Source organism: Muntiacus reevesi, chromosome 4, assembly GCF_963930625.1.
Source record: "Muntiacus reevesi chromosome 4, mMunRee1.1, whole genome shotgun sequence".
Lineage (NCBI taxonomy): Eukaryota > Metazoa > Chordata > Mammalia > Artiodactyla > Cervidae > Muntiacus > Muntiacus reevesi.
In genome coordinates, this window is record NC_089252.1 from 78,345,928 (window position 1) to 78,358,491 (window position 12,564).

The 12,564-nt window shown below is 39.9% G+C and overlaps 1 protein-coding gene across 1 annotated transcript in view; it reads right to left on the minus strand.

Annotated features, from left to right (window-relative positions):
* GRM7 (glutamate metabotropic receptor 7) overlaps positions 1-12,564 on the minus strand; it is an 812,551-nt gene that overhangs the window by 228,008 nt on the left and 571,979 nt on the right. Inside the window, exon 7 of the mRNA XM_065935278.1 lies at positions 9,495-9,634. Coding sequence (XP_065791350.1) covers positions 9,495-9,634 — 140 coding nt within the window. The remainder of the gene's footprint in view (positions 1-9,494; positions 9,635-12,564) is intronic.

The window sequence follows — 12,564 nt, forward strand, 5'->3', positions numbered from 1 at the left end:
GTGAAGTAGCTGTTTTGCTTGGCTTGATTAGGATTTAAATATACAAGGGGCTGGCGTTCAAGGATAGTGTACGATTTGCTTTAGCCACAAGTGGTTGAGAATGTAGGGCTTTCTGATGCTATCCCACTTTATAAGACTATCTCACAGCATGTTGAAAACACTTCTAATCTAACCTCTATATTTCCATTTTAACATCATCATGTCACCCTTGGATTTTTGGCTTCCCAGAGCAAACGGTTAGGCAGAGGGTACATAAGCTCATCTTTTCCCTTTTCTAATTTTGAATTGGCAATAGCAAGTGAGAATCCCTGTTATAACATCTGAGCTCTCTAAACTCATCCTTATTACTTCTTTCAAATGTATTTTTCCTGAGCTCCAAACACAGTAAGTAATGAAATTCAACAATTCCCCCACAGAACAAAGTTGTATATTAATAAACAAAAGTGATTTGCTGGAACGCCTACAATGCAAACAAGAAATAATGGGGGTTCAGGCTTCTGTAATGCACATGCTTATGAAAACATATTGATAATTATAAATACCATGCATTGTCTAGACATTCATGGACAGAATACAATTATACACCACTGGTTACAAGAAGAAATGCTCACAACAAAGGGTGATCTCGGTTTCTTTCGTTTTAGGTATATTTCAGAATTTGCACAAATACATGTCTCCAAACAAAAGGACTGTCTTCATTAAAGCAGTTCTCTTTAGAAGGCTGTACTTACTGACCATTTTTTAAAAAAGCTGTTACATTCTTATGGCTGTTTTGAATTACTGACACTATTAGTATATTATTGTTGACTTTTGAAAAACAATTCCTAGAGATGATTTATAAAAAGTCAAGTATGTATGGAAACCACACTAGTGGAAATAAGTTGAAATCTACTCTACACCTAGATTTAGTGAGTGAAATGAGATGCCTATGGGCATAAGGAAATAGATGAGGGAGCAGAGATTAGGGCGGAGGTCAGGCAATGGGGGACAGTAGGGTCTGTGGAGACACAGAGAAGTGGGAAGCCTTTACTGAGATCCAATTAGCTATTACATCATGGAATAAAGACATACTACTGCCTGATCTGATTTCAACAAGAAAAGCCAAAAATAAAGTTATTCTTGCAAAATTTCTTGATTCTTAAAATATTAGCAAGGAATTAAGTTTTTAAGCACTTCTGCTGTTTGTATTCAGTTTGGGAGCTGTAGTCTCAGGCTGTGTCGCAACTGGAAAGCAGTCCTTGCTGTACTGGATTTGTATGTGTCTTGTGTAAAATACCACAGATTCAGAGATGTTGACACATGGACGTAACTCTTGGCCCTCCAGTCTCAGGGTAAATGCCATCTTGTCAGAGAGGCCATTTTTGTCCCGGTTCACAGACCTAGGATCTGGGCCCAGCCATGAGAGCCACGATCCTAAATCCTTTGCTATTTTGACTCTTCCTCCAATGCGACATTAAAAACTAGATGGGTACGTGGGCAGGTGATGGATGGAAGCAGTTTTAGTGGTGTGATTATCAATTCACTTTCACTAACACAAATGTAGACATTCACACCCCGACACAATCCCTCAAGAACAGTTATCCCACCGTGTCCTCAAATAGCCACAGGTAGGTTTCTAAAATGAAAAGTCAATTGGAAAAATTAAAACCAATTATTTTATTCCTTTTCATCCTTTCCCCCCCCTCCCCCCATCATTCAGAGACTGAAAATCTATCTGTGCAATGTGAACTGGCTTACAGACCACATATACAGTTCTGAAGAAACCTGTCTGGTGACCAAGGTCTTAAGTGGATCCCTGAATCATACAGGATTGCTGACTGCAGTAGATTTCTGGGTACATCTTCTCATCCATTCATGCAATAGGCACTGGGGATTCTAAATCAAAAATGACACCCTTACTCCTAAGTAATTTATAATATAACCTGTTTGTCTGCTTATCCACTCATCTATTTCATATAGAACAATCATTTTATAAGCATCACACTAGCTGTAGGGGATAAAGAAAACAAAATACAGTTGAGCACTAGAAATTGACATTTTCAATAGTTATGTGATACACTAAAGATATTAAATTATTATTACTTTTGCTATTATGGCTAACATTTGTTGAATATTTACTATGTGCCAGGCACTGTTTTAAGTTTGTTACATATATTACTACATTTATTCCCGGCAATAACCTTATGAAATTGGTACTACTGTAATCCTCTACAGCTCGTAACTGGTGGAGCGAAGACTCAGTTCCATTTAATCAGATCAGCTACAAAGCCTGTAGCCCTGGTTACTAATAACAAAACTATACATTATAAGATATGAGTCATTCATTATGATGATCAGTGGGGTAATTTCATAAAAGCAGACTTTAAACCGAAGTTAAAGAAGTACTAGATTTTGACAGCGTACATATTTTTCTCTTTGGCAACATTAGATTATGGCTATCCATTACCCCATATCTCGTGTAATACTTTGTAAATTATAAGCATGATTAGACTTCTAAAACATTTTTACTGTTGCAATTATGAAACAATAGAGTGATTAGGAGTTTTATAGGCAGTAGAAGTAAGTATTGATTTGGGAAGAGATAATTTGATTAAACAGTGATTGCTGCAATCAACCGTACTTTTTGTCTTTAAATGCCAGTGAAAGACAAAGTTCTAACCAGGGTGAAAGATTCAAATATTTAACAAAATTACAACTTTTAAAATTAATTTTTAATCACCTCAGTTTAATGAAATTTAAAAACTTGTGCTTATTAAGTGTAGACTGACATTTTATTTACCCCAGTTTGGGTGTATTAAAACAAAAGCTTTTTTTTTTTTTAAATTTTTGATTGCTGTAGTGAAATAGTTGTAAGTAGAAAAGTAAGACACTTAAGTTTCCTTCAGTTACTGATAAGGGAACAATCCAGAGAGCACCATAAATGACTTCCAGGGCTTCCTACGTGGCAGTAGTGGTAAAGAACCTGCCTGCCAATGCAGGAGACCTAAGAGACATAACAGACATGGGTTTGATCACTGGGTTGGAAAGATCCCTTGGAGGAGGGCATGCCAACCCACTGCAGTACTCTTGCCTGGAGAATCCCATGGACAGAGGAGCCTGGCGGGCGACAGTCCATGGGGTGACAGAGAGTTGGCATGACTGAAGCGTCTTGGCATGCACGCAAAGGGTTCCTAGGGCTCAAAGGATGTCACCTCCAACCTAGGTTCTCTAAGCTTTGCCTCCATCTCCTTGGGGCTCCTGCTCTACAGCCTCCAAATGTCTGCCTGTGGCTTCCTGTGAGAGGTGGTGGAGTCTCAGACTGGCTGACAGGCATCCGGTGGTTCATCCTAACTGCACAGTCTATTGCCTGTCATCACTATGAACGTGGGTGATGCGTTTAGGCTAAGTCCAGTCTTGCCTCTGGATTTAGGAACTGTGCAAGGCAGACCACATGACTTAAAAGGAAGCTTGGGTGCTCTTCCCAGAGGGAAGAAGTGTGGCTGCTCATCGCAGAAAATTTCTACCATTAGAGAGATCATATTAATCTTACCACAGTTTTATATATTAACAACAGTAACAAACACAAATGCTTGGTAAGGGTCAGGTACTATGCTAGCAATTGTACAAAAAAATAATTAAAAGATGGATTCTATCTTTTAGGAGGTTTCAGTCTCTGGTTAGAAAGTAAATTTAATAGGGAACAAATTTCTTAAAAAGCCCCCCACAAACCTCAGAAGATTATAAACGTGGACTACCCTGTAGAATGGCTGACGACTAAGATTCCAGTAGAGGTTAAGTGATATTTATTCAATCTTCCATTTAAGAATGTGTACCGTTTACTGTAGGAAGTTGCCTATTAAGGGTAGTTCTTAAAAAAAAAAAAAAAAAACAACTAACATTTTTGGATTTTAAAGAATTTTAGTTAATTAGAAAAATTTATATTGTAGGCATATCTAAATGTCCTACTAACTGCAAATAACCAAAAGAATGACATAAATTTTGTTTCTAATATGCAAAATATATGTGGAGCTTATTCACATCATAAACATATAGTTTTTAAAAAGCTCTACCTTTTATATTATGCCCTTATCCACAACATATTTCCAACCTAGTTTCTACATAGTATTGTGTTATTCATTCTAAAACACTTTTTTCTTCTCCATCTTGGGAACTATGACTTATCCTTCAAATTCCAGTTCAAATATATGTCAGTGCCTTAAATCAACACCCATCTAAACCCTGTAAATGTCGCAGTATGACGCAGGGAGTGCAAGCCTAGTGCTCTGCGACGACCTGGAGGGCTGGGATGGAGTGGGAGATGGGACGGAGGTTTAACATGGAGGGGACATGCGTATACCTGTGGCCGATTAATGTTGATGTGTGACAGAAGCCAACACTAAATTGGAAAGCAATTATCCTCCAATTAAAAAAATATATATATACATACATACATACATACATATATATATATACATACATACATATATATATACACATACATACATACATACACACATATATATATATATATATATATATATATTTTTTTTTTTTTTAGAGTGGAAATAAATAAAATAAACCCTGAAATGGAGATTGTCTATTACAGAGCCCTGGTCCTCTCCTGGGAACCCCAAGTGCAGGGACATGTCCCTTGTTTCTCTCATCATCTTCAGCAGCTCCATCCTTCCTGATACCCTACAGGTAAGCAATGGATATTTATTGCATTATTCCCTTGCCTGCTTCTCTGCCAGGAATAGCATTTTCCAGAAATTCTGCATGGTACTAGACAAACCTGAGGCCAAAAGCAGAGTTCCTTCTTATAGGGGTGGCAAGTGGGAGAATGAATCTTCCTAATGACTTCCTTCTGATGAATTCTGGTTGGAAAAGAAACATTCAAACAGCAACCCTGTGGTCATCTGTTAGCCCGAGAAGAGGCAGAGCCTAGAGCTCTTACTTCAGCAGTGAGGACTCAGGGTAGCATTCAGGGTGGTAACAGACAGGGCGTTCTCAGACACCTAAATTCCAGAGGATCGGGTACAGAATGCCAGGCAGTCTGGTCTATAACCCTGGGATCATGAGACTAAAACTTTCACCTCCTAGCTAAGAAACGTATTTGCAATTACTGACCAGAGAGACAGCTCTCCTGAAAACTTCATTTCCTCCAGATGATCTCACTTGGGGATGAAATAGTACCCTGGAGTCTTCGTAAATGATAAGCATACATGTTACTTAAAATACTTTGTTTTATCTCACTGACTAGGAGCAAGCAAACCTACCAAACTAAGTTTGCCAAAAGTCCACTCCCACAAAACTTGGAGCTGAATCAGAATAATTAGTGCAGAAGTAACATCGTAAGCAGGATGACCCTGGATGGACAGGAGATGCCTACTGGACAGACCAGCAGCTGTGGCCTGGGTCTCCAGGTGAGACGGGTGGAACACCCTCTTTCTTCATGATTCCAATTAGATTTTATAGTATCTTAAGGAGTCTATAAAAGACATCAACAGGGTAACCTCTTTGCAAGGCCAGTTATCTCAGTGTTCACCCTCTGAATTAACCCAGCCTTTCAGGGGTCTAAAAACAGTCCTGTCCCTGGTTCAGCCATTCATAACTTTAAGGAGCATCCTATAGCAAGCATCAGCCACTGGGTTCAGCTGAGGAATTGTGGTCCTGTCCGCCCTTCCTACCATAACCTCTCAGCATGACAAGGAAGAATCAAAGCTGTTCCTATTTAGTGCTAAATCAAGCACAGATGCCTGCCTAGCTTCCATAAACAAAAATAAAAATTCAAAGAATACAGCTTGGCCCAACTTTCCAGGCAAATGAGACAGAATCTTTTAAGTTGGGTGTTACTTGGAGTAGTTGGTTTGGAATTGTGACACTTTCTATGAGGTTTTCAAGGCCTTGAGTTCTCTGCTATTACATTTTCTTTCTTTCTCTAATGCATTTCAAGGCCATTTATAGGTTAACAACTTGCTTTAAAAAACAACAACAAAAACTATAACCCAAAACATTTTTCTGAGCTTCAGACTTATATCCATTTCATTTTGGCCCTCATGGATTTGGGAAGACTCAATCAGGGTTCTCAATCTTCCCCTCCTGTTCCAAGCTGTCTCCCTACTCTCTTGTTAGAGCATTCACAGGGTTCCTCGAGCTATAAACCTGGGATTCACTCTTGATTATTTTCCTTCAATTCCAGTATTACTCTTCCTTTACCTCCAGTACTAAATCCCAATTATGTTATTCTTCCTGTAAGATATATATATATATATATACACACACACACACACACATATATGCAATTATAGCTGTATATGCATATACATATTATATATATATGTGCATATATATATATATAATGTATATATAAATGTTTCCACTCGTTTCATTGTACCTCTGCTAGTACCACATTCTCTAAGCAGTGGTTCGCCAAGTACTATCATCATAGCACAGGTACTCCTTCGAAAGACAAAAATTTGGGTCTCCTTGCACTCCCAGATGTCCTGAATCAGAATCCCTGGGAGCGGGCCCAGCAGATGTGTTTCTACAAGCCTTCCAGATGGTTTCTGTTGCACACTGAAGTGGAGAACCCCTTCACTAAGCCACCCTACTCTGGCTCGATAACTGCAATGTAGTCTTCATTAGTCTTTCTACTCCCATGCTTGCCCTTTACTATTCATCACTTTCTCGGCAGACAAAGTAATACTTTATTCCTAATTCTGAGCCAGCCACTCTTTTGTTTAATATTTCCTCATGGTTTTTAAATGCACTCAGAATAAAATCTTTAAAATATTTATCATGGTCTACCAGGAACGGCTCTGGTTCTTACCTCCTGCCCTAACTTCTCCTCTCATCCCTCCTCCACATCACCTCCCTTAGCAACACCATCGCTGTGTTTACTTCTGATCTGCTCCATGGATCACTCATTCTCTCCCCATCGTCTGCTCCTCATCTGCAAGGTCTCTCTTCACCATTCTTTCTCTCCTGCCATGCCTCTTACCACACTTCAGAATTTTCACACTCATATCTCTTGTTTACCATGTAATGCTATTCAAGATCTTCAATTATGTACAGACAAGAACTATGTTTGTCTTGATTTCCATTGTGCACCCACTGCCTTGTACAATGCTTATTGCAGGACAGGTACTTAAAAATACAAAAAACAAAACAAACACTTGTTGAATGGCTGATAAACACAATTTGTATTAAAATACAAACCAAAGAACAACCTTCCTGTCAGCTCACTGGGATGGTGGACCTTGAGAGGCAAAGAACTGAACAGATACAAGCAGAACCAGGTGGGACAATGTGCAAAGGATATAAATGGCCTCTCATGGCTTGACCAACACATCTCATGCACAATCCTCTCTTCTAAAAACCATAACCCAAGCTGTACCAGCCCCAAGATGTCTATTCTGCGTGTTATGCTAAAAAATCCCCACACTCTCAATCATTTCCAAAGTGCCTCCTAAGGTCTACACGAGTAAAGGCTAATGGCATCATTTCCAGGTTTGGAAGACATTAGAAGGACTTCTCTGGGACAGAGCTTGTGATGGTTCATTTTATGTGTCAACTTGAATGGGCTATGGGTGCCCTGGTATGTGGTTAAACACAGCGAGGGTGTTCCTGGCTGGGATACACATCTGAATTGTTAACTGATTCAAGCAGATTGTCCTCCCCAATGTGTGTGTACCTTAAACAACCTGTTGAAGAACTGGACAGAACTGAAAGTCTAAGCCTGAGAGAACCCTCTTTCTCTCTGCCTGTCTTTGAGCTGGGACATCAGTCTTCTGCTGCCTTTGGACTCAGGCTGGATCTTAAGCCATTGAGTCTTCTGGATCTCTGGCTTGGCAACTGCACATCTTTGGACCTCTCAGTATTTATGATAAATGTGAGCCAATTTCTACAATCTATCTATCTATCTATCTACCTACCGACCTATCCTATTGGCTGCTTCTCTGGAGAACTCATAGTAAATACAGGGCTCTGATGGACACAAGACAATCATGCATTGTATATGTTACTATTTCAAAGTAGATCTCTGGATCTAAGGAGCCCTACCTGATTCATAAGCCCAACCCAATGTACTTGTCCACAGCATCCTAGGTGAACATTATATTCGCGCTCAAGGCCACATCAAGGAATCTGCTGTAGAACTTCTTGAAGTACAGCCCCCCAGTCGACACATCTCAGAAAAAGAGGCCCTACAGCATCCCTGCCACAGCCCCCAGGCTCCAGGACCCCAGCCACCAGGCTTGGGCCTGGACAGTTTACATTCTGTCCTAGGAGGGGAGAAAGAGGAGCTGTACTGGGCCCAGCCAGGGTGGAAGGACCCTGGCCCAAGTGTTCTTTACTCCTCAAGAAGACAAGCATATTCATTTAGACTAAACATTAATTTCAAATAGGGCATTGTAAGTTTTATTAGAAGCACATTATTGAAAGTTGAACCTAAAATGGTAAGAAATTAAAACACAAATAAATAAAAAAGGGGCTGAAGAGCTGTCAGGTAACACCTAGGCAGGCAGATTTCAAACTTCAGAAGAATATAAATGCTAACCAGTCAAGGCCACTCCATGACTATGTGGGAACAAGACAAAGTAGGCCACTCAGCCATCATGTGTGAGACGAGATACACAGGGCACTCTGCAACTACAAAAATAGCTAGACATCTCCCTTTTCCAGTTCACACGAGGTCAAACTGTTTCTCTATTAGTGACTATTCTCGCCCAGCTCTCATCCTCCCATCTCCTAGTTCAAAATCACCAAGACACCCAATCATTATATTGTCTCTACTTCCTAAGAATGGTCCAACCCAAAACTGGTCCTTGCTTCCCAAAACCACCTTAGAATTACCCGACTCAACAAATCTCATCTGAACGTCTCCACCCTGAAGAAGCTTTGCTGGCAGGAGTTTGTTTTTCACGTAGTGAGGTAAATACACCTTACTGGGTTTGACTACAGGTGAGTTCCTGATGGGTTTCCTGGTGAACTCTGACATAACCTTGCACAAAGAACTGGTTACCCACTCAAGGTCACACTTTTGAATGAAAGAGAGGTTATGGAAATTAGCTAACATTGATAATACCCAGAGAACCTCAGTGTAAGTCAAAGTGACTCAGTAAAATGAATTAAAAGAAAAAAAAAATCTACAAGCAAATAAAGGAAAGGAGGAAGGAAGGAAGGAAAAATAATTTGAGCATGAGAAAGATCTCATGAAAGTACTGAAGTATTAGCTGGTACCTTGTTGGTTAAGCAACTCGAGCCTCAGTTTCAATGAGATGATTCACAGATTTGCCCAGTACTCAGTCAGGCATGAACTCCACACACATGCCCATCACCGCCATCGTCATCAGTGCTCTCACTGTTGCATTATTATGGTTATCAGTCCCTGCTGATGCTCTCAACAAGCTGCAAGTGCACTTGCAGATACTCATACACATATCTGCCTCATGGAGCATATTAAAAACCTGCTCACTCATTTCATAAGCAAAGGAAGAAGGACAAGCAAAACTCACATTGAGCTGCAGTTCATCTGTCCACTGTCCGATCAGTCGGTAGCCGGGGTTGGTGGTGTTTGTGGTCTGATACTGGAAGATGTCATAACGCCCAGGGGCATCCCCGTTCTTGTTAAACATGACTGGGGTGCCCGCGCTACCTGGGGAAGAAAAGACAATGACAGATTTTATAGTTAAACAAGATTCCGTCGATCTCTTGTGCCCTGGTCAATAGTCTGAAGACCTGGTGATGAGCAAGGTAGGCTAGAGCAATCCACCTGATAAGCAATCCACCTGTTGCTTATCAGGTTCCCCCAACATGCTCCCTGAAACTCCTGGACAATTCATCACTATGCTCTGTGAATGCTCAGTAGAGAAGGTGGGAAGACAATCTGTTTCCCCCTTTGAACAGCTCAACTCTTTAATGTCTTAAAGTATTTTATTCTACTTTGTCTTCTCTTGTAAGGAATAAAAATTAAATGCATTATTTTTCAGAGAAAATCTTAAGCTTTATTGTTGTTGTTACTATTATTATTTTAGTTTCTACCAAACACTAAATTGCGCTCAATAAAGAATCAAGACATAATAAATATATTTTTAAAATGAAATACAAGAGAAGTGAAAAACAAGCTCAAAAGTTCACTTAAATACATAGTTGAATACTGATTGCATTTAAAAGTATTTTTGGCTGATTATTTCTAATTGGCTTTAAATGATAAGCAGGCTGAAATGTTTAGCAGTTTGCCTGGTGAATGCTTAACAAACAATGGATTCTTTCTCAATTTTCTATTTGGGTCTTATTTAAAATGTCTATCTTAAGACTGAAAACAATTTTTAGAACAATTAGATAGTGAAGCCAATTTCAAAAGACTAATGCACTGTTTTGGAAAAAAAAAAGTATAACTTGAAAGTTGGATATGAGTGAAAAGTTCCTTAATATTAACCATATGGAACAAGAGACAAACTATATACAAAGAATAAAAGATGTGAATTTTAGTTACCTTACCAACAGTTACAGAAAAATCACCAGAAGTTTATAACTGAGTGCTATTTCTCTCATGATCTCTGAGAAATAGGAAAAATATCACTGGCTTCAGGGTATGTGACTACTGTCTGCTCTGCCTATGTTAATACATGATCTATATTTCCAACAGAAAACAGTGCTCTATTTCCCGCCATTTACAAGGAAGTTCGCAGATCAATTACAGGCTGAAACAGAATCACTGAGAATATTTTGCTATTTTTAGGAGGAGGGGCCAAGTAAATCTTAGGTAAACAGATGAAGCATTTTCAATAATTCTCATTAAAAATTTTAAGATGCTGATGGTGGCAGAGCTTTGCATCTAGCTAGTACTCATTAGCTTCTACAGAACTTGGGCCAACATGGTATTTGAGGTAATGACATGGATGAAAGAACTAAGGCATGTTAACTGAAGAGGAGAGAGAATGCTGGATACAGTAAGAAAGGATGTCTTCTTCAGGAAGGGCTTCCCAGGCGATGTGATGGTAAGGAATCCACCTGCCAATGAAGGAGATGCAGGAGACTCGTGTGCCGTCTCTGGGTCAGGAAGATCCCCTGGAGTAGGAAATGGCAACCCACTCCAGTATTCTTGCCTGGAGAATCCCATGGACAAGGGAGAGTAGAAGACGATGTAGAGTCCATGGGATTGCAAAGAGTTGGACATGAATGATCACACACACGTGCACACACATTTCAGGAAGCAAGAGTGATGCTGAGAGTGATCCCACACAAACGATCAATCAACACAACAATGAAGTTTAAAAAAGGGTCCAGAAAGTAGGACAATATACTTGGTGACAAGAGGTATACAGAACTGCAATCTGGGACTGACAGTTACCCCTGCTAGAAGAGACAGTCCAGCCTGTAGACAGGGTACAGAGGCAACTAAAAAGAACTCTACACTATCCGACAAGTGTCAGGCACGGACTTTTATGACACTTCTGCCTATTAAAAAAAAAATCAGAGCTTGTGACAGGACATGTAATGGTCCCTCAGGCAGGTCCAAGTTCTAACCCCTAGAACCTGTCAATGTTACCATACCTGGCAATGAGATCTTGCAGGTGTGATTACATGAAGGATCAGGAAATGGGAAGGATTAACCTAGATAATCTGGGTGGGCCCCAGGGTAATCACAGGGGCCCTTATAAGTAAAACAGCAGGAGTCAAAAGAGAAAGATGTGAGGATGAGAACAAGAGGTTGGGAAGACACAAGAAAGGACTCCTGAGTCCAGGAGAGCATGTGGACTTTGGAAGCTAGAAAAACCAAGGAAGCAGATACTCAGAGCCTCTAAAAGGAACCAGCTCTGTCTTCACCATAACTGAAGCTCAGTGGGACGTGCATCAGAATTCCAAACTACAGAATTGTAAGGTGATAAACATGTGCCGCTTAAGCTATTAATACCAAATATATGTCTTGAGTTTGAGCACACTCGGGGAGATGGCGAAGGACAGGGAAGCCTGGGGTACTGCAGAACATGGGATCACAAAGAGTTGGACATGACTTAGAGATGGACAACTACAATCAAATATATGGTAGGTTTTTAACGGTAGCAATAGGAAACCAGTATAGACCTGGACGGCACAGAACAATAAACTTCCTAACTTTGCAGGTGAGGAAGCCTACTTTAGGTTCAGAGAGGGCAAGTCACTTGCCCCAGGTCCACTCAGCTCATTAAACTAGCAGAGTAAACAGCAACTGGCCTTGGAATTCACTAGAAAGGCTTTAAATCCCAGGTCTAACACTTCCTACATGTGTGACTTGAATTAAATTATTCAGACTCCCCCTACTTCTTATTGTAAGTAATAACACCTTTCTCAAGAGATTAGAGAGAATTAAATGTAATAATGTACACAAGGTATTTAGTCTTATGCCCTAAATGCTCAATAGATGGTCATTTTTAAAATAGCTTTCACTTTTATTATCGTTTTCTTTGCTAAAATCTCAAGACCAGACATGCATACATATGTGACTTTTGTAATCTTTTTGTGTGTGTGTGTGTGTATGTGTGTGTGTGTGTATTTGGCTGCACTGGATCTTAGCTGAGTCACGTAAGATCTTCTTTCCTTGTT